Source organism: Echinops telfairi, unplaced genomic scaffold (genome assembly GCF_000313985.2).
Source record: "Echinops telfairi isolate 266 unplaced genomic scaffold, ASM31398v2 ScPeMD7_57;HRSCAF=196, whole genome shotgun sequence".
NCBI classification, from domain to species: domain Eukaryota; kingdom Metazoa; phylum Chordata; class Mammalia; order Afrosoricida; family Tenrecidae; genus Echinops; species Echinops telfairi.
In genome coordinates, this window is record NW_022103955.1 from 918786 (window position 1) to 937082 (window position 18297).

Genomic DNA, 18297 nt, shown 5'->3' on the forward strand with positions numbered 1-18297 from the left:
CAGAGGAAGTGTGAGACTCAAGTTTTTCAAATCACCAGGGTTGAATGGTGTGTTAAAGGATCTGAAGTCAGTTAAATCAGCAACAAGAGAGACCGTAGCAAAACAATGCTGCAACATAGAGGTTCACATCAGAATCCTCTTAAAACTAGGTCGAAATACAGCATCTAATTCTTGGTTTAATATATAACTTGACAACCTGTTGCCTTCCTTTTACTTGGATCACCCTTGATAACATATTCTGAAACAATAAAATAAGGAGGTGGGTAACAAAGTCTGGGGTCAAAAATAATTAGAACTCTACAGGTGGAGTTACCTCGGCTGAAGCTTCTCGTTCTTCATCCATCCGTTTACCTTGCCGCCAGTGTTTCAGCAGCCACCTGAGTTTGACGTAGAAGAGGAAAATGTTCTGTTTCAAGAACCGGAGCTCTTGCTGCATCAGATTCTTCTCATCATTCCAGGTCTGGGCGTGTAGGGTGTTTTGCAAAGCCAGGTTGTGCACTTCTAGCTCTTTCCACCTCAAAGCATAGAGGTTTTCCTCCTCAATCTTGAACAGTACAAAAGACACAGCATGACAAGGAGCTACCCCAATGTGCCTCTCAAACCAAATCAAACATCACTGCAAACTGCCATTCTATCTACATTATTTAAATTTGTATTTTTCTGGTGGTACTGTGTCCCCCCCACCCCGATTCTATTTAAATAATTCCATGAGCTATTTATTATCATAAAGCCTTATGCATTTGGTGATTCAGAAGCAAGTGTTACTTCAGGAAAAGGGATTTTTATAAACAATTTCATTGTCAGTCTTTCATCATTCTCTAAGAAATAGTCTTCAAGAAAATTGTTTCAGATGTATGGCTTGTAGTTGACTTAAATGTGAATTCCATTTCACCTCTTAGCACACAAAGGCACACTGCAACAGTTGAGGGAAAAGAGAGAGCCCTCCACTTAATTTTTGTGCCTTCTGGTCCCCAAAGCCTGACTAGAAAGAAACAAGAGAAAACCAGGCTGATCTATAGATTGATAGAGAGCCAGACGGAGGGCGTGGATGAGAGGGAATTCTCTCTCGACGCATAGGACCCTGTTGCATAGAACAGTAAGCAACTGTAAGACGAGTCTGATAATCATTTCCAAACATTCATGAGATAGGCATCTCTCTTCAGTAAGCAAATGGGACATAATTCAAAAATTAATGTTTTCCATCTCTATATTAATTCCCTGTTTTTAAGTCATATATGAACACTATTTCAAGAAATAAGCAATTATTATTTGTCAATGCTGATGAAGCAAAAGAGAATCTTTACATATAAGGGTGCAAGAATAATTATATTAACCGAGATGCATAGATTCAAAGCTTTCTGTTCCATAGATTAAAAAAAAAAAAAAGAATGCCAGTCTTGTCATTACCAGCTGTCCTCTCCTAAGTTAACCCTCCTTGTGTGAAAAAACAAAGCAGTATTGTTGTATCTAAAATATTAGCTTGGTTTATTCTCAGCAACCACAAGAGTATTACTATGATGACTCGATGGGCCTACGTGCTGATTTTTTAAATGGCTTATTTTTGTACTTCAAGATGATCTAACACAAATTTGTCGTTAGTTGCTGATGAGTATGGCGACTCCATTTGTGCAAAGCAGAATGCACCATCGCGTTTTCAAGGCTGTAACTTCTCATAAGCAGATTTCCAGGTATGTTTTCCAAGGCACCTCTGGGTAGGTTCCAACTGCCCACTTCTTGATTAGCAGCCGAGTGCTTAACTCTACGCACTATTTAGGGACTCTTTAACAGAAAGTAGTGGTAATTTATTCCTCATCTGAGTTTCTTGTAGCTTTGGTTTCTTCTACTGCAAAATGGAGACAATGTGAGCTTCAGAGTGTGTACAGGGCGATGAGATAAACATGAGCCAGTGACCTTGCACAGATAATTGCTCTGAGCAGCTTCCAGGGCTAGCTAACCCAGATGCAGCCCTGGGAGGCTTTTCAGCTGCAACATTATTGTGCAGGCCTTCCTGGAAGCTCCCACACAACTCTCCAAATCGTCCATTCTCTGGCCACTCCTCCACCCATCTCTCTGCCTCCTTTTCTTCCCCAGGCTCAGAGATGGCCCTCTGCTCTCTGGGTACATTAGAGGACACTTTCCCTTTCCTTCTCTGCGGGTACATTAGAGGACACTTTCCCTTTCCTTCTCTGTGTCCTGAATGACACGCCACAACTGACCAAGGTCTAGAAACGTCCTCAACACATATTGACACAGAGTATTGAAAACTCCTGACCCCTGCCTTTTGTTTTTAATATCTCCAGATGAAAACTCTTCAAATGTGTTTTTGAGGCAGTATTAAAAATGACTGTGTTTTCTCTTTTTAGTAATATGAAATAAATTTCCTCTTGTAATGTAGGTGATGTTTGACCGATACGTTTAATATTTGAATAGAGGTATGCAGCTAGTATAGTCTGGAAGGCCTGTTTGGGTCTTGAATTGAGCCTTGCTCTTCCTAAGCTGCCAAGGCAGAAGGTCCTCCCTTACTCGGTTTCTGACTGATTTTGGCCAGTGAGACCAAGGATGACATGGGGACGTATGTGAAACAAATATGCCTAACAAATAACTTCCTGGATACACCCCAAATCTCTACTCTGCTCATCTTTTATGTGCACATGTGCAACGTGGGCACACCATGTAATTCAAGACCAACCATGTTTCAAAAACACAGCACTCTTTCAAGGGGGAGAAGTGCAACACAAATCTGACCCTTGATATCGGTTAATAATAATTACATCAAGGGTAGTAGTATAAACTGGATGATCCTCAGGGAGGCTTCTAGGCAAGGAGTGATTTTCTGTATCATCAAATCCCTTTTACTAGGAACCCTGGCAAAGGATTTAACAAACAAAAAAATTAGTAACTGGTCATTCTAAAATAGGTAGGGGTATTAACCAGGTCACACTTCAATGATAGGCAGTGGTTTGGAAGACAACATTTTAGTGTGTGTGGTTGATGTTTCTAACAGAAAACTCACCTAATATTAATAAAATATTTGAAATCTCAGGACAACAAATACTATAAATGCAACTTTTGTATCCAGTTGTGCTTATTTTACTTCCTTTGCTATTTAGGAGCCCTGGTGGCATTAGTGTTAACCCAAGGTCAGCAGTTCGAAACCACCAGGTGTTATGTGGGAGAAAGGTGGAGCTTTCTACTCCCACAAAGAATTACGGTCTCAGAAACCCACAGTGGTAGTTCTACCCTGTCCTATAGGGTCACTGTGAGTTGACAAGATATCTTTCAGATATATCTTGTTATTTCTGTTGAGGGGCTCCACAGCTAGCTGAGCAGCGTGCTAAAATCCAACCCCCATATTGACCTTACGGACCTTGTGTGCACATCTCTGGCTCCCCTCCTGATACAGGCTGGTCACCTACACAAGCTGAACCTGGAGCTCCTCTACCAATAGAATCTGTTCAGGTAAAATGGGGTTGGGTGAAGGTGGGACTGAGCTGATTGGTGGATAAAGGAAGGGGTTTAGTGGAAAAAAACTGCCTGATGTGATTAAGCAAGACATACATCTGGACACATACAGAGCAACATATCCCTGCAGGCACTGCAGCAGTGGAGTGAATCTATGGCTACTTCTCCTGTGACCTCTTGTGATGAACTGGTCCACCACAGGATCCCAGTGTTACCCAAGGATGTACATGTGTACCTCCCCTTCATTTCCTACCTAAGAGATGGAGGGTCCATGGGTACCTGTCACCTGAGCTCAACAATAACACAAGCTAGGCCTAGAGAAGGAGGCGAAACAGAGCAAGATGCAGGAGGGAGCGGGGTGGGTGGGGAGTGGGTGGATCTGTACTTGCTCCACAGTGGCTTCTAGTAAGTTCATTTCTAGGTTTTCTAGATTGGGTGCACACACCGCATGATGACTCGGCTGAGGCAGGTATGACTTCTGACTACTTGGCATAGAAATCAGCCTCTTGGATCCATTTCCTAAACCCATACTGTGTTCTCCTAAGTTGCATCATTAATTTGCTCACAGACCTCTTTACAGAGGTTTTTCTTTCTCAATTGTGAGTGCCTTTGTTTTATCAAGCAACCTTAGCGTAATGCTCAGAGGAACATGAGTAGGCTCCTTGAGTGAGCAGATACATTGTTTCAGAACTTTGAATTATACATATTTCCTAAAAGGAATTGTATGAAGAGCTATTTATAACATTTTTCAAAAACATTTTTGGTTTGAAATAGTTAATGGAATTTTTCGTCTTTTTATCAGTAAAGCCTATCTTCTATTTTCAAATGATAATGGTAGAAAATCAGTTGTGAAATAAATGTAAAGTTATGAAAAAGCTATGACAAAAACTGTTATGGAAAAAGTTAGGGAAAAATTGCAGCCGTCATTAAAATTTTAGTATGACATTTTACCCAGACTTATGCTACCTAAAGAGAAGTAATTTATAAGGGACATAAAGGGACTGTTGCAGTGAAAAGATGTCATTTCACTGCAGTGTGAGTTTTTTTCTTACTCCTAATCTGGTGTTACCTGGGCTGTCACGAGTGAAGGTTATACTCCAGGGGCAGGAAATCAAAGGGCAGACCACAGAGGGCACAAAAAGAAGAGTGGAAGCAGAAGACCCACCATTTTTCAGGGGAAACGTTGAAATCTGGAGATAGACTCAGTCTACTTTCCAGAAACTCAAAAATTTTCAAGCTTCTTGGACTTGCTAGTTAAACTATTTTGGTAATCCTTTATATCTAGTTATTTACTTCTACATCTTTGAAGAGAGGCATCTTGCTAATGACCAATTTCTTGTTTCTAAAAGCATTAGTCATATCACTTAGTGGTCATCTTAGAATAATAATCATTGCTTTTCTCAAGTTTGCTGTGCCCTTAATGTTAGTGACTCCATTCGATAGTTTCTGAGTTTTAGAGCGTAATTCAGGAGCCGTGGTGATGTAGTGGTTATGTGTTGAGCTGTGAACTACAAGGTCAGCAGTTTGAAACCACTACTGCTCTTCAGGAAATAGAAGAGGCTTTCTACTCCTGTAAAGAGTTAGCCTCTGAGACATAGGGGCAGTTCAACTCTGACCTATAGGGTTGCTGTGAGATGGCATCAACCCAGTGCCTGTGGATTCTAGCTCTCCATGGATGGTGCCTGCTTATGTGTTTGAAGTTTTGCAGTGTGAGTTCATTTCAAATGGGAGCTATTGATGAATCTCCTGTGTGATGCGGTTGAGAATGTGCCTGTAAGTTGGTTTTGTGTTTGAAGAAGCCAGCAATATAACATAAATCCTTGGGGATTCTTGGACAAAATAGACCAGATAAACTCAAAGTTTCACCCAGTGTGTAGGCTGGCCTGTCCAGGGGGTACTTTCCTAGGTGGTGTGTGTGTGTGTGTCTCATATCCTTCTAATCCAGAGCCTTTGGTAAGAAAGACAGCTTCCTTGTTGACTCTTACCAGCAGCTGATTGGTTTTCTGAAGGAGTGGTTAGCCCTTTGAGGGTCCTGTGCTAATCTCGTTCCTTGCTGGTGTTGCGTTTGTTATTAAAGCTGAAGGCTCCTGTTACCAATTCTGGTATCCACCCATTACTCACATCACCTAAAGACACCAAATAGTGCTTTATTTTTCAGTTCTGAGATCAATCATAATTCTTCGAGAGTTTCCAACACTGGGGGACTATATACATTTTGGAGGGGGAGGGACAGAGTCCAGCTATGTAATTTATGGAGCATTTATTCAACAACTATCTGGTAAGCATCCTTGTAAAAGGCAGTGTTTAAAGTACACAGCAGTAAACAAACTCCTCACAAATTTCACTTTTAAATTTTATAGGTCTCTGTAGCAGGAGTATTTTCATAGTATCTGGTCTGCTCTAATGCAAACTTTACTTTCAATTACATACTACTGTGTACATTTAAATTTCAAATTCTGCCCACATTTTAACAACAGGTTCTAGCCAAAAGCTTTATATTAAATGTTAAAATGGCATCCTGATCAAGCTTACCTTTTAAGAAAACCAAAGATCTGTTAACTTAGTCTCGTGTATTACCAGAGTCTGACACCTACAAATAGTGTCAACTTGGCTGGACCACGAGACTCCGTGGTTTAGTAGTTATATGATGATGTAATCAGCCCCCATGATGTGATAAACCAACCAAGACTAAGGATATTAGGATAGGATGCAACAGGCTTCATCAGGCCTCAGCCCTTCTCTGATCGTGCCAGGGAGCTTCCTTTAGTTTGGTCTGCTTCACCTCTATCAAGAAATTAAAGAAACCAGACGGAGCAGGACCTGAAAGAAGAACCAAGAGCAGAGTGTGTTCTTTGGACTCAGGGTCCTTGTGCTGGAAACCTTCTGGACCCAGTAGAAGAGGGATACAAGACACATGGAGATGTGCAAGGAATACAAGCCCACAGACACTGAAAGGAGACAAAGACCTTGTCTCAGAGCCATCTGAGCGAAAACACCCTCCTTTCAAGTCAGTGTTATGAAGTCACACTACTAGCCTCCGAAATTGTGAGTGAATAAATGTCTGCCTGTTAAAGCCATCCACTTGTGGTATTTTTGTTAGAACAGCACTGGATAACTAAGGCAAGTTGGTTTTAATCTCAATACATAATGTATATGAAACATATTTATAGCAAACAAATACTCATACTTCACTATTACAATTTGGATTAAAAATGAGGATTGAATATGGTTTAAAAATGTGTGCCTCTACTGAGAGGGCTGTAGGGCTAACAACAACTCGAGACATGATGTCTTCTTGCTGGAGCACACTGTGACAGAGGAGAGAGGACAGAGGACAATACTGGGGACACACGGCAGGGGGTGAGTACAGTTTGCACAGCCTACAGTGGGGTGAATCAAGAAGGGAACATGACAAATCAGCAATGGGAACAAAGCAAACCACAAACCCCTGAGGCACCCAAAAAATAGACTTCAAGCTAGGAAGGGCAGTTCCCAAAATCCCCCAGGTAGATATTCATAAAGGTCAGTGGAAATCCCTGGAATCATGTATGCTTCTTTTTTTTCCCCTCTCTTTTTATTCAATCTTTTCTTTTTGTTTGTATCTGATATGGTTGTTTTGCCTACCTCTATAAGATAGGCATGGGAAGCAAGCAAGGAGAAAGCAACCGGACTGATGGTTCCAGAGGGACTTAGAGGGAAGAGGAGGCGGGGGAAGGAGCAATGAGTAAACAACACCATAGACAGAGGAACAACTAGGGAATTCAAAGCAACAACATGGAGGACATAGAGATCCCGGTGTATTGGAGCAACAGCAATGTAGCTGAGAGGAATTACTAAGGGGCAGAAGAAGGGCAAGCATGATGGTGGGGCAGTAGGAAGATAAAAGGAAACAGAGGAAAGATCTAAGAAGCAAAGCTATGGATAGAGGTATAAACATAGGTGTGCACTTATACAGATACATTAATTCATAAAAATAGAGGTGTTAGCCTATGTAAATATGTTTATGTGGCAATACATTGAGGAAGTGAATGCACTTTGGACTTTGGGTTCAAGCTCTCCCTCAACACAAAAACACTTTGCTCTTACAAACTAGCATTCTGTGATGTTCATCAACCCCCCCCCCACCCGCCTCCCCGCCTCCCCGCACAATGGCTGAAGACATAATGCATGCATAAGCAAATGTGGTGAAGAAAGCTGATGGTGCCTGGCTATCAAAAGATATAGCTTCTAGGGTCTTAAAGGTTTGAAGCTAAACAAGTGGCCATCTAGCTGGGAAGCAATAAAGCCCACATGGAAGAAGCACACCAGCCAGTGTGATCACAAGGTATCAACAAAATCAGGTAACAGGCACCAGAAGACCCAAAACAACAATAAAAAAACATGTTGTTGAGAATGAGGGGTTTTGAGCGGAGATACAAAACCCATCTGTAGACAATGGGACCTCCCCTCACAGAAAGGTCACAAGGAAGGGATGAGTCAACCAGTGTGCAGTATAGCACTGAAAAAACACAATATTCCCCTGGATCTTTGAGGCTTCATCACCCCACACTGTCATGACCCCAGTCCTGCCTTTCAGTTCTGGCTAGACCAGAACATGTACACTGGTACAGATAAGAGCTCATGATGCACGGAATCCAGGAAGATAAACCCCTCAGGAACAGAAATGGGAGTAGCAATTCCAAGAGGGTAGGGGGGAGGTGGGGAGGGGAGGGGAGGAAGGGGGAACAGATAGCAATGATTGATGCATACCCACCCAGGGGGATGAACAATAGAAATGTGGATGAAGGGAGACAGCAGTCTTTGTAAGGTATGAAAACAATAATAATTTACAATTTATCAAGGAGTTCTGAGCGTGGGTGGGGGGAAAAGGAGCTGGTACCAAGGGCTCAAACTGAAAGTAAATGTTAGAAAATGATGATGGCAACATATGTACAAATGTGCTGGATACAAGTGATGTATGGAATGTTGTAAGAGTTGTAAGAGCCCCCAATAAAATGATTGTTTAAAAAATGTGTGCCTCTATTTGAACCACATTTATGAACAGAAAAGGAAAATTAAGAGATTTTTCATCTGGAACATTTAATTTCCTACAGTGGCTTCAGTGTTGGTTTTGAAGACAACAACAGAAACATTTAGCTCCTAGGAGCTATGAGAAGTTTATGTTCCTTTGATGTGTGTGTGTGTGTGTGTGTGTGTGTGTGTGTGTGTGTGTGTAACTTCCATGGACAAATGCTCCTTCATACTTGGGATGCCAATGTCACTCCAGTGCTACAAAAATAAGAAGTTCATCAATACAAAACACAAACAAGGTGCAAACATTTCCATCTAGAATTACTCACTGCCACACAACTGTAAATGAGGGTAGGAAAGAATGTATTGCTACAAAATCAGAAACCTTTATTAAAGAAAACCAACAAAATGTGTAGCTACTCTTTCTCAATATACCCTTCATCCACATATACAGAGGCTCCTACAGGCAGTGTCTCCATCTCTCACACCCTCCCAAAACATGCCTGTGCTCTTCAACTTAAACCAGGTCTAAGCAGCACTTGTGGCATCCTCTGGGGATACAAATCGTGTTCCTTTGAAACACTCCTGGAGTGCAGGGAACCACAAGGAGCCAGCAGGGCAAGCTCGGGGCTGTAAAATGGATGGGGTAAGATTTCCCAACAAAATTCTCATAGGACAGTTCTTGTTACCCTCAAAAAGGAGTAGATGCATTCTGATAGAAAAAAAATTCCTCAGCACAACTTTCCTGGCCTTTTATCACCAATTTTGTTTGTTTGTTTCCAATTTTCTTTTTAAAAACTCCTAATAAGCTCCCAAGATCTCCCGTATTCTTCAAGAAAATAATCAATATTACTCCTTTGGAATCTCAGTAAACAGTTCCCATAATCTCTGAGCTGACCGCTCTGTGCAGCAGATCTCCCTGGAAGCCACCTTATAGCTGGATCTTTTTGAAGGCATGCTCATGAGATTACAACAGAGTGCAAGTTCTCGCTGAGAGCATTGTCTGCAGCCATCAGAGAGACATGCAGAACACGTCTGATATGAAATACACCTGCGCATGTATGAACTGGTGCCTGCATACCCTCACACAATCATGTATCTTTGAAGACAGTTTACACATAACAAAGATTTCCCCTAGACAATATAGATTTCCCTTCATCGTCAAAAGTTTGATTCGATTGCTTGTTCACTTACCAGAGATTTTGATCATACAGCAAATTTATTCTGCTGTTTCAATTCAGGCAGTTTATGTAAACAAACAGCATCCCTATGGCTTCAGTGGCTGTCCAGACTTATTGTCCAGATCGAACAGCCACCTGTAACCCTTGTTGGTGCCTAAAACTCATGACCTAGCTTCAATCCATAAAGGACAGGTCCCACACTGATTTATGTTGCAAATTTCTTAAACATCTCCAGAGAAACTGAATTATAACTGCCAGATTTAAGATGATAACACCACTATTTTTTTTAACACCACTATTTCAATATCCAAAATAAATGAACAAGAAATATTTTTCATTATCTCCATTATTATGTTTAATATTTCTGCTTAGATGTTAAGATTCTACCGACACTGACATAACTTCATTTTCTAATGAGTTCTATTTTATCCTAGCCAGTTCTACTATCATTTCTTTGCAAAGCAGTAGACGAGTTCAGCACAGGGGTATACATACTTGGCATAAAGCCCTATATAGTTTTGCTAGAGTTGGTATCTAGCTGAGCCATAGGATTACAACTATAAGGTGTATAATTACAATTATAAGGTGTCCTTCCTGGACTGAAAGATAAAAGGAGGAACCAAGGAGAAGGGTTCTGAAATTTGTGACCCAGACACTCAGCCCTCTGGTTGCAGAGTGGGCGTCATTTATATTTGAAATCTGACCAGGGTACTGCCTGACCATTTCTCATAAGAACTATTGTTCAGGAGTGCACACATTCCAAACCACATATCTACACACTGCTCTCCTAACAGATGCGAGTCTCACAGTAGATTTGATGGAAACCATGAGAGCAAACTCAGGAACAAATACAACGTGTGGCGCAAGGATCTTGCTGAGATGAAAGGACGAGAGGAATACCAGTCCTTATGAAAGCTGGTTTTGCTTGGAGAGATTGATTTTGTGTGCTGTCTTAGGGGGTGTGGATTCTGACTTGTGCATTCCTTTGGCTGTGCCTGCTCTTAAGCATGCTGGAGCTGGCTCTTCCACACCCTTCCTAGCCTGAGTGTGTGGCACATGTGAGCTGCAGGCCTCCTACATGGCATGGATTTGTGTGATTTACTGAGGGAACGTGCATACAAGAATGTGGTCTTTATTTTAAAGTTGTAGTTTTTAATATTCTTTTGTTTTCCTCTTGATTGGGGTTTTCTATATTTTATGTTGCTATTGTTAAAGTGTGTTGTTTTTTGCTTTTGTGTGTTTTTCAGTACATGAAATCCAGGATGGGTGAATCTGTAGCGATAGTAGCCAGATGAATGGTTGCTGGTGGTACATGAGGGGAGGTTGGGGGGATGTGGGGAGCTAATAGCAAGGAGTACAAGAAAGAAGAGAATGTTCTAAAACTGATTGTGGTAATGACTACACAACTCTTCTTGATATGACTGGACTATTGAATTGTATGATACGTGGATTATGCCAATAGAGCTGTTTATTTAAAAAAAAAGAGAGAGAGAAGAATGTAGTCTTTCTTGTCCCATCTTATTGTTACTGCTAGTACTACCTTAACCTGGTCAAATACCTAAATGTTCCAAAATAAGAACTTGTCTTATTTTTCTATTCCCAAAATGTGTCGTCGAAAGATCCATGAGACAAAAAAATGACAATTCATACATGGAATTTAAGACACTGTAGTTTTTAAAAACTTGAAGCATAAATTCATGAAGTTGTTATTCTAAACTGTCAATCCTGGATGTCCTTTCCACCCCACCCGAGGTGCTTGGAGCAAAGCACTAACGGAATTTCACACAGGAACAGGAGTAGTTGGTTTGAGAACAAAATTAGATTATTTAAAGCGCAGTGCAAGAAAGAGGATGTAGAACAGCTAGCTGTACACACGGTTTCATCCTCGGTGTCCACATCGGTGTTCCTTCTCCGAGAGGAATCCTTCCACGTTGATCAAGTCTTCCATACAGGGATACTTATTTGGTTCTGCGTGCCACTAACCCATGGAAGTTCTAAATCTTGTTTCTATTTTAGCCTCGAAGGAAAGCAACTGTTTGCTATGCACTTGAGGGTCATTCACTTAAAAGGAGTTTGAAGACTTCTCCCTAGCAGATGCTGATATAATTTTTACATACCGTATATACTCAAGCATAAGCTGACCCAAATATTAGCTGAGGCACCTAATTTTACCACAAAAACTGCATTAAAAATGTGCTGAAAAACTCGTGTTACACACAAGGATATACAGTAAAATGTTACAGTCAAAGGTCAAATGACCTTTGTTGTCAGAGTGACGTTCGGAACACCCACTGGAGGCAGACTCATATGCTTTCTGACCACAAGGAGCTCACATGTGGCTCCTTTGTTTCTACTCTGACGTACACATAATTGCCATCAGTGTGTTTGACGTAACGGTAACTGATAAAGCAAGAAAAAAAACACTATGAATATGTCCAAGTGGCCCTGGAATATATTTTAGCTTAAAAAAACTTTTAAAATACAATATAATTTCAATATACAGTGGAGTTTTCTCTTCTCACCAAACTCACAGCCATCAAGTCAATTCCAACTCATAGTGACCATACAGAACGGTAAGGAACTGCCCCTGTGGGTTTCTGAGACTATAGATTGTTCCAGGTGCAGAAAGCCCCGTCTTTCTCCTGTGGTTTCCAACTGCTTGCTTACCTTGTGGATTGCAGCCCAATGTATAACCACTACACCGCCAGGGCTCCTAATTGCTTCTACTAGGAATTGATACTTTTCTTTTACTATGAGCTTGTGTATTTGTTTTATTTTTTTACTTTCTCATCAAAATCTATAAAATTAAAGAAAACTACACTGAAGTTTAAAAGAAAAAACATCACATCGGATGACAGCAATCAGTACAATTAGTCCCCATAGGCTGTGGGCACTTTGCTGGCATGTGCTAACTAGTACTGCCACTACAGAGCAGCTTTCTGCCACACGGAGGCAGAGGGCTGAGTCAGCAGGACACTGCTTTAGACTCAGTTCTGTCAATAATTAGGTGTGGTGCTTACTGGCAAGCCATTCTACTTCTTAGGCTTCGTCTTTGTAGAGCACAGGAATCAGTCTGAAGATCCTTCCACAGAACTGCTAACCTTGCTAATCTACTTCTTGTTAGTTGCTGTGCCACTGAATGGACTCACGGCAATCTCATGCAAAACAGAAAAAAAGACTCTCCAGTCCCATGCTATCCTCTTACTATCTATAGGGTTTTCGCCAGTTAATTTTAGGAAGCCTATTGCCAGACTTTTCTTTCTGATTCATCTTAATATGGAAGTCTGTTTAGTGCCAAAATAACATGAAAGACTACACTCACACACACACTCGAGGGAAGGGGGGCAGTGATTGATATCCAATGGTAGCACCATCCAGAATGACGGTCGCATGCAGCCTTGGAGGTGGGTGGGGGAGAGAGCAAGCTCAGAAGGGGAGTGGTAGGCTCTGGATCATGCTACCAGAGCAGCAGCCACAGCAGGTGAGGGCTCTCAGCTGGGGCCTGCGAGCAGCTGTGTGGGATGGAGCCCAGCATGGAGGTTGGGGGTGGATTCGGCTGTGCAGGAGGAGGGTGGGGTGGGCCTGAGGGTGGATGCGTGTGGCAGCCTCAGCCAGGAGCCCAGCCTGCTAGATGGAATGGACTGGAGGTTTGTCAGAGGAGGGACTTGGGCCCCCTAAGCAGCTCCAGGCAAAGCGTGAAGGCAGCCCTATAGGGTGTGTTTGGGAGGCAGAGGGAGACCCAAAATGGGGTCTAGGAATGGGGAGATGAGAAGCTTTTCATATTGCAGCAGCAGCCAGAGCAACTGCCTAGTTTGGGGATAGCCTGGGAGCACAGGCAGAGGAAGTAGTGGACAGAATATGGGGGAGCAGAAGACCACTGTGTTCCAAGGAGAGTTGAAAGCTACTAGCCAGCACCAAGCTGTGGCCTATAAAATTGTCTTCTACCACCTCGACATGGGGCATCATGCAAACAGTGCCCGCAGGAAGGCTGCAAGTAAGCAAGTTATATACTTTTTATATAATGTCAATTTTCATATATCAAACCTAATCATGTCAATAAGTGAAGATTGTGTTTATGAGATTGGTAGGGTAATATTTTGACTACAATGTTACCAACGAGAAAACAGGGCTAATAATGAACTTAGCCAGGCCAGTCCAGATATGGTGACGGCCACATCTGTGTTGGTTCCATTACAGCATAGCATTTACACTAGAAGTAGCCAGTAGGGCAATGTTAATTGAAGACTGGGTAAGATGTTTTCCTGAGGCTTTAACCCTGGGGAGGAACCTTTCAAACCATTTGAAATATGCACAGAAGGGTGCATCAAAAATTTGTGGAAAAAGGGATTTGAAAAATAATGGAATTCTTCTGTGAATATTTTGACGCTCCATTGTAAATGTGAATCTCATACCAACCAACTGATGACCATTGTCAGATGAAGCCCCTGTATGGAGCAGAGGTAAATCACAGGTGGTAACTGGGAAGGTTCTGAGATAGGGCAAAAAGGTGAAGATATGGACAGAGCCTGGACAGAGTCCATTACAACATCTTGGGAAATTTCCCAGAACCTCTTACCACCCTAGTGGGAGTTCCTGCGACTCTCATGTGCAAAAAAGAACTCTTAAAAACGTTTGGTGTGCATATGGGATGGGAGTGGGGGGAAAGAAATATTGAGGCCAAGCCACGCTGGCTGGTAAAGTTTTCTTCCTCCTACGAGTGTCTAAATAAAAATCTCTTGTATTGCCCTGTGTCTTCCACAAGTAAGTCTTTCTCGTGGTCAAACAAGAATCTAATTCCTATAGAAAGAAAGCTGGACCAAAAAGGAAGCACCATTTTCACCAGGATGGGATTGAACTGGAATTTTACTCAGGTAAGAAGATGGGTGGCCTCCAGAATCCTGCAGAATTCCACATCTTCTAGGCCTCCATAGTAAGCATCTGGTCAGGTTCTAGAGGTGAGAGAATCTTTGCTGGAGAATTTTACTTTGCTCTCTCACTTTTGCTTTGGGGCCTATTTATCTATTGTCTGGGGTTTGGGATCCTTCCCCCAGCAGACCTCTGTAAGGTCTGGTTAAGATTACATTAGTTTCCTTGTGTCTGTTTGAGCTCTTCCTGAAGTGTTTCTCTGTGGTGCCCTGGAAAATTGAGTTTCTATTTCTTTGAGATTGTTCTGAACTTTATAGGTCTTCCCATTTTTTGCCCTATATTAAGAATGTTGTGAGTCTGAAGTGGAAAACAGAATACTGTATTTGAGTGTTTTAAAAGGAATTTGTTGACTGTGTCCTCAGGGTATATAGGGCTCCGTTTCGGCATTCCCTTCGGACCGTTTTCCAGTTCTCTCTCCTTAACAAACAGCTCTATGCATTTTGAATAGGATCATCATTTTAAAGCGTGTACTATTTATTTTAATTGGCTATAACTAGGATTTCTAAAACACAATGTTCACAAAAATGTAACGTTTACCTTTCGATGGTATTTAGGTGAAGTGCATATTATATGTCTTTTATCTTTAGAAGCTCAAATTTGATTTTAAAACATGCACATGTTTTATGAATTAAACTGTTTAACATTATTATAAGGAATAAATGAAAATTTATGCATATATACTTGTATATGTACATACATGTTTTACATTTCTAATTATAGCTATACTTTGTTCCTGTTAGGCACCATAAGGTTGGTTTCAACTCATAGTGGTCTTATGCATAACAGAACAAAACACTACATGGTCTTGCTCCACCCTTACAATTGCTTCTATGCCTGAGCTCACTGTTACAGTCACAGTGTCAATCCATCTTATCGACATCCTCTTTCTCACTGCCTCTACCCTTACCAAGAAAGACGTTCTTCTCGAGGGACTGGTCTTTCCTGATATGTCCAAATTATGTAAGAAAAGTCATCATTCTTGCCTCTCAGGAGCACTCTGACCTTCCTTGTTCCAAGACAGATCAATTTGTCCTTTTAGAAGCCCATGGTAGTTTCAATACTCTTCTCCAGCACCACAATTCAAATGCATTAATTTTTCTTTGGTCTTGCTTAGTCAATGTCCAATTTTCACATGCATATAGGGCAAGGTAGAATATTATGTCTTGGGTCAGGTGCACGTTAGTCCTCAAAGTAACATCCTTGCTTTTCAATACTCTAAAGAGGTCTTATGCAGTAGATTTACCCAATTAAACACATCTTTTGATCTCTTGACTGCTACTTTCATGAACACTGATTGTGGATCCAAGCAAGACAAAATTCTTGATAATGTCAACCTTTTCTCCATTTATCATGGTGTTTCCCATCGGTCCAGTTGTGAGGATGTTGGTCTTCCTTATATTGAGTTGTAGTCCATACTAAAGGAGCAATCTTTTTTCTTCATCAGCAAGCGCTTCAAGTCTTCCCCACTTTCAGCAAGCAAGGTTGTGTCATTTGCGCTTCTCAGGACGTTAATAAACCTTCCTGCAATCCAGATGTGACAACCTTCTTCATATAAGACAGCTTGTTTGCTCAGCATACAAAATGAACAAGTATGGTGAGAGAACACAACCCTGAAGCACATCTTTCCTGGTTTTCAACCAGGCAGTATTCCCTTGTTCTGTTCAAACAGCTTCCTCTTGATATGTGCAAATTATTTATGAGCACAATGAAGTGTTTTGGAATTCCCATTTTCTCAAGGTTATCCATAGTTTATTATGGTTCACATAGTTGACTGCCTTGATAGTCAGTAAAACACAAATAAACATTTTCTTGGTATTCTCTTTGAACTATGAATCATATGGCATAAGCAATGATAGCCCTTGTTCCACATCCTCTTTTAAATCTGACCCAAATATCTGGCAGTTCCCTCTCAATGTACTGCTGCAACCATTGTTGGAGGATCTTCAGCAAGAATTTATTCACATTCGCTGACAATGATATTGAGCATTCTGTTGGGTCACCTTTCTTTGGAAAGGGCACAAATATGGATCCCTTCAAGTCAGTTGGTCAAGTAGCTGTCTTCCAAATTTCCTGGCATAGATGAGTGCTTCCAGTGCTTCTCCAGCTTCATTTTAATTGACCTTCCATCAAATTCTGAAGCCTTGTTTTTGGCTAATCCTTTCAGTGCAACTTGAACTTTTTGCTTCAGCATCACTGGTTCCTCGTCATCTGCTACCTCTTGAAAATATTCAATGTTGACTAGTGACTCTGTATGTTCTTTCCATATTCTTTTGATGCTTCCTGCCCATATATTTTGCCCACATAATCTTTCAAAATTATAACTAGAGGCTTAAATTTTTTTCTCAAGTTTCCCAGTTTCGGAAATGCTGTGTTCTTCCCTTTTGAGTTTCTCATTCTGGGTCCTTGCATAGTTCATTATAACATTTGACTTTGTTTTCTTGAACTCCACTTTGAAATTTTCTGTTCAACTCTTTGACTTCATCATCGCTTCCATTTGCTTTAGCTACTCTATGATTAAAAGCAAGTTTCAGAGTCTCCTCTGACATCCACTTTGATCTTTTCTTTCTTTTCAATGACCTTTCGCTTTTTTCAGGGGTTATGCTCGATCTCCTCCCACAACTCATGAGATCTTCTGTCATTGGTGTTCAGTGCAGCAAATCTGCTCTTGAGATGTTTTTGAAATTTTGGTGGAATAGACTCAAGGTCATAGTTTGGCTCTCATGAACTTGTTTTAATTTTCTTCAGCTTTATCCTGAACTTACGCAGGAACAATTTATGGTCTGTTCCGCAGGCAGCCTCTGGTCTGGTTTTAGTTGCTGATATATAGAGTTTATCCATTATCTCTTCCCACGGGTGTAATCAACTTGATTTCTGTGTATTCCATCTATGGAAGTCTATGTGTATAGCCACCTTTTGTGGATTTGCTATGAACAAGTTGTTGGTGTTGCGAAATTCTATCATGTGATCTCCAGTTTCATTTCTCTCACAAGACCATATTTTCCAACTATTATTTCTTCCTCTTTATTTCCAACTTTTGTATTCCAAGTAGCAACTATGATCAATACATCTTGATTGCATTATCAATCAATTTCCAACGGAAGTCACTGATAAAATTCTTCAGTTTCTTCATCACTAGCTTTTGTGGTTCATGTACAAAATTGAATAATAGTTGGATTGGATTTCCTTGAATGTGGATAGATATGATCCTGTAACTGACAGCGTTGTACTTCATGATTGATTTGCAGTGCCATTGAGTCATGTGTGTGCCCTGCAAATGGATTTTGGGCTTCCACTGTCATCCATAGTGTTCTGTAAACCGGAATGCTTACAATTTAAGCTCTGATAGTATTTCTTCCTTCAGATTTGAATTTTATTATTCATAACATAATCCTTGGATCACACAGGTTTGTGTGCTTCTTCCCTGGGGACATAGTTAATAATTCATTTAGATGGCTGCTTGTGTTAAAACAAGTCTTTTTTTTTTAATCGTTTTATTAGGGGGCTCATTCAACTCTTATCACAATCCATACATCCATCCATTATGTAAAGCACATCTGTACATTCATTGCCCTCATCATTCTCAAAACATTTCCTCTCCACTTAAGCCCCAGCATTAGGTCCTCATTTTCCCTTCCCTCCCCGCCCCCCTCCCCCTCATGAGCCCTTGATAATTTATAAATTATTATTTTGTCATATCTTGCCCTGTCCAACATCTCCC

At 41.0% G+C, this 18297-nt stretch overlaps 1 protein-coding gene across 1 annotated transcript in view; it reads right to left on the reverse strand.

Moving 5' to 3' along the window:
* MTCL1 (microtubule crosslinking factor 1) overlaps nt 1-18297 on the reverse strand; it is a 204170-nt gene that overhangs the window by 60340 nt on the left and 125533 nt on the right. The window contains 1 exon segment of the mRNA XM_045290812.1: nt 314-544. Coding sequence (XP_045146747.1) covers nt 314-544 — 231 coding nt within the window.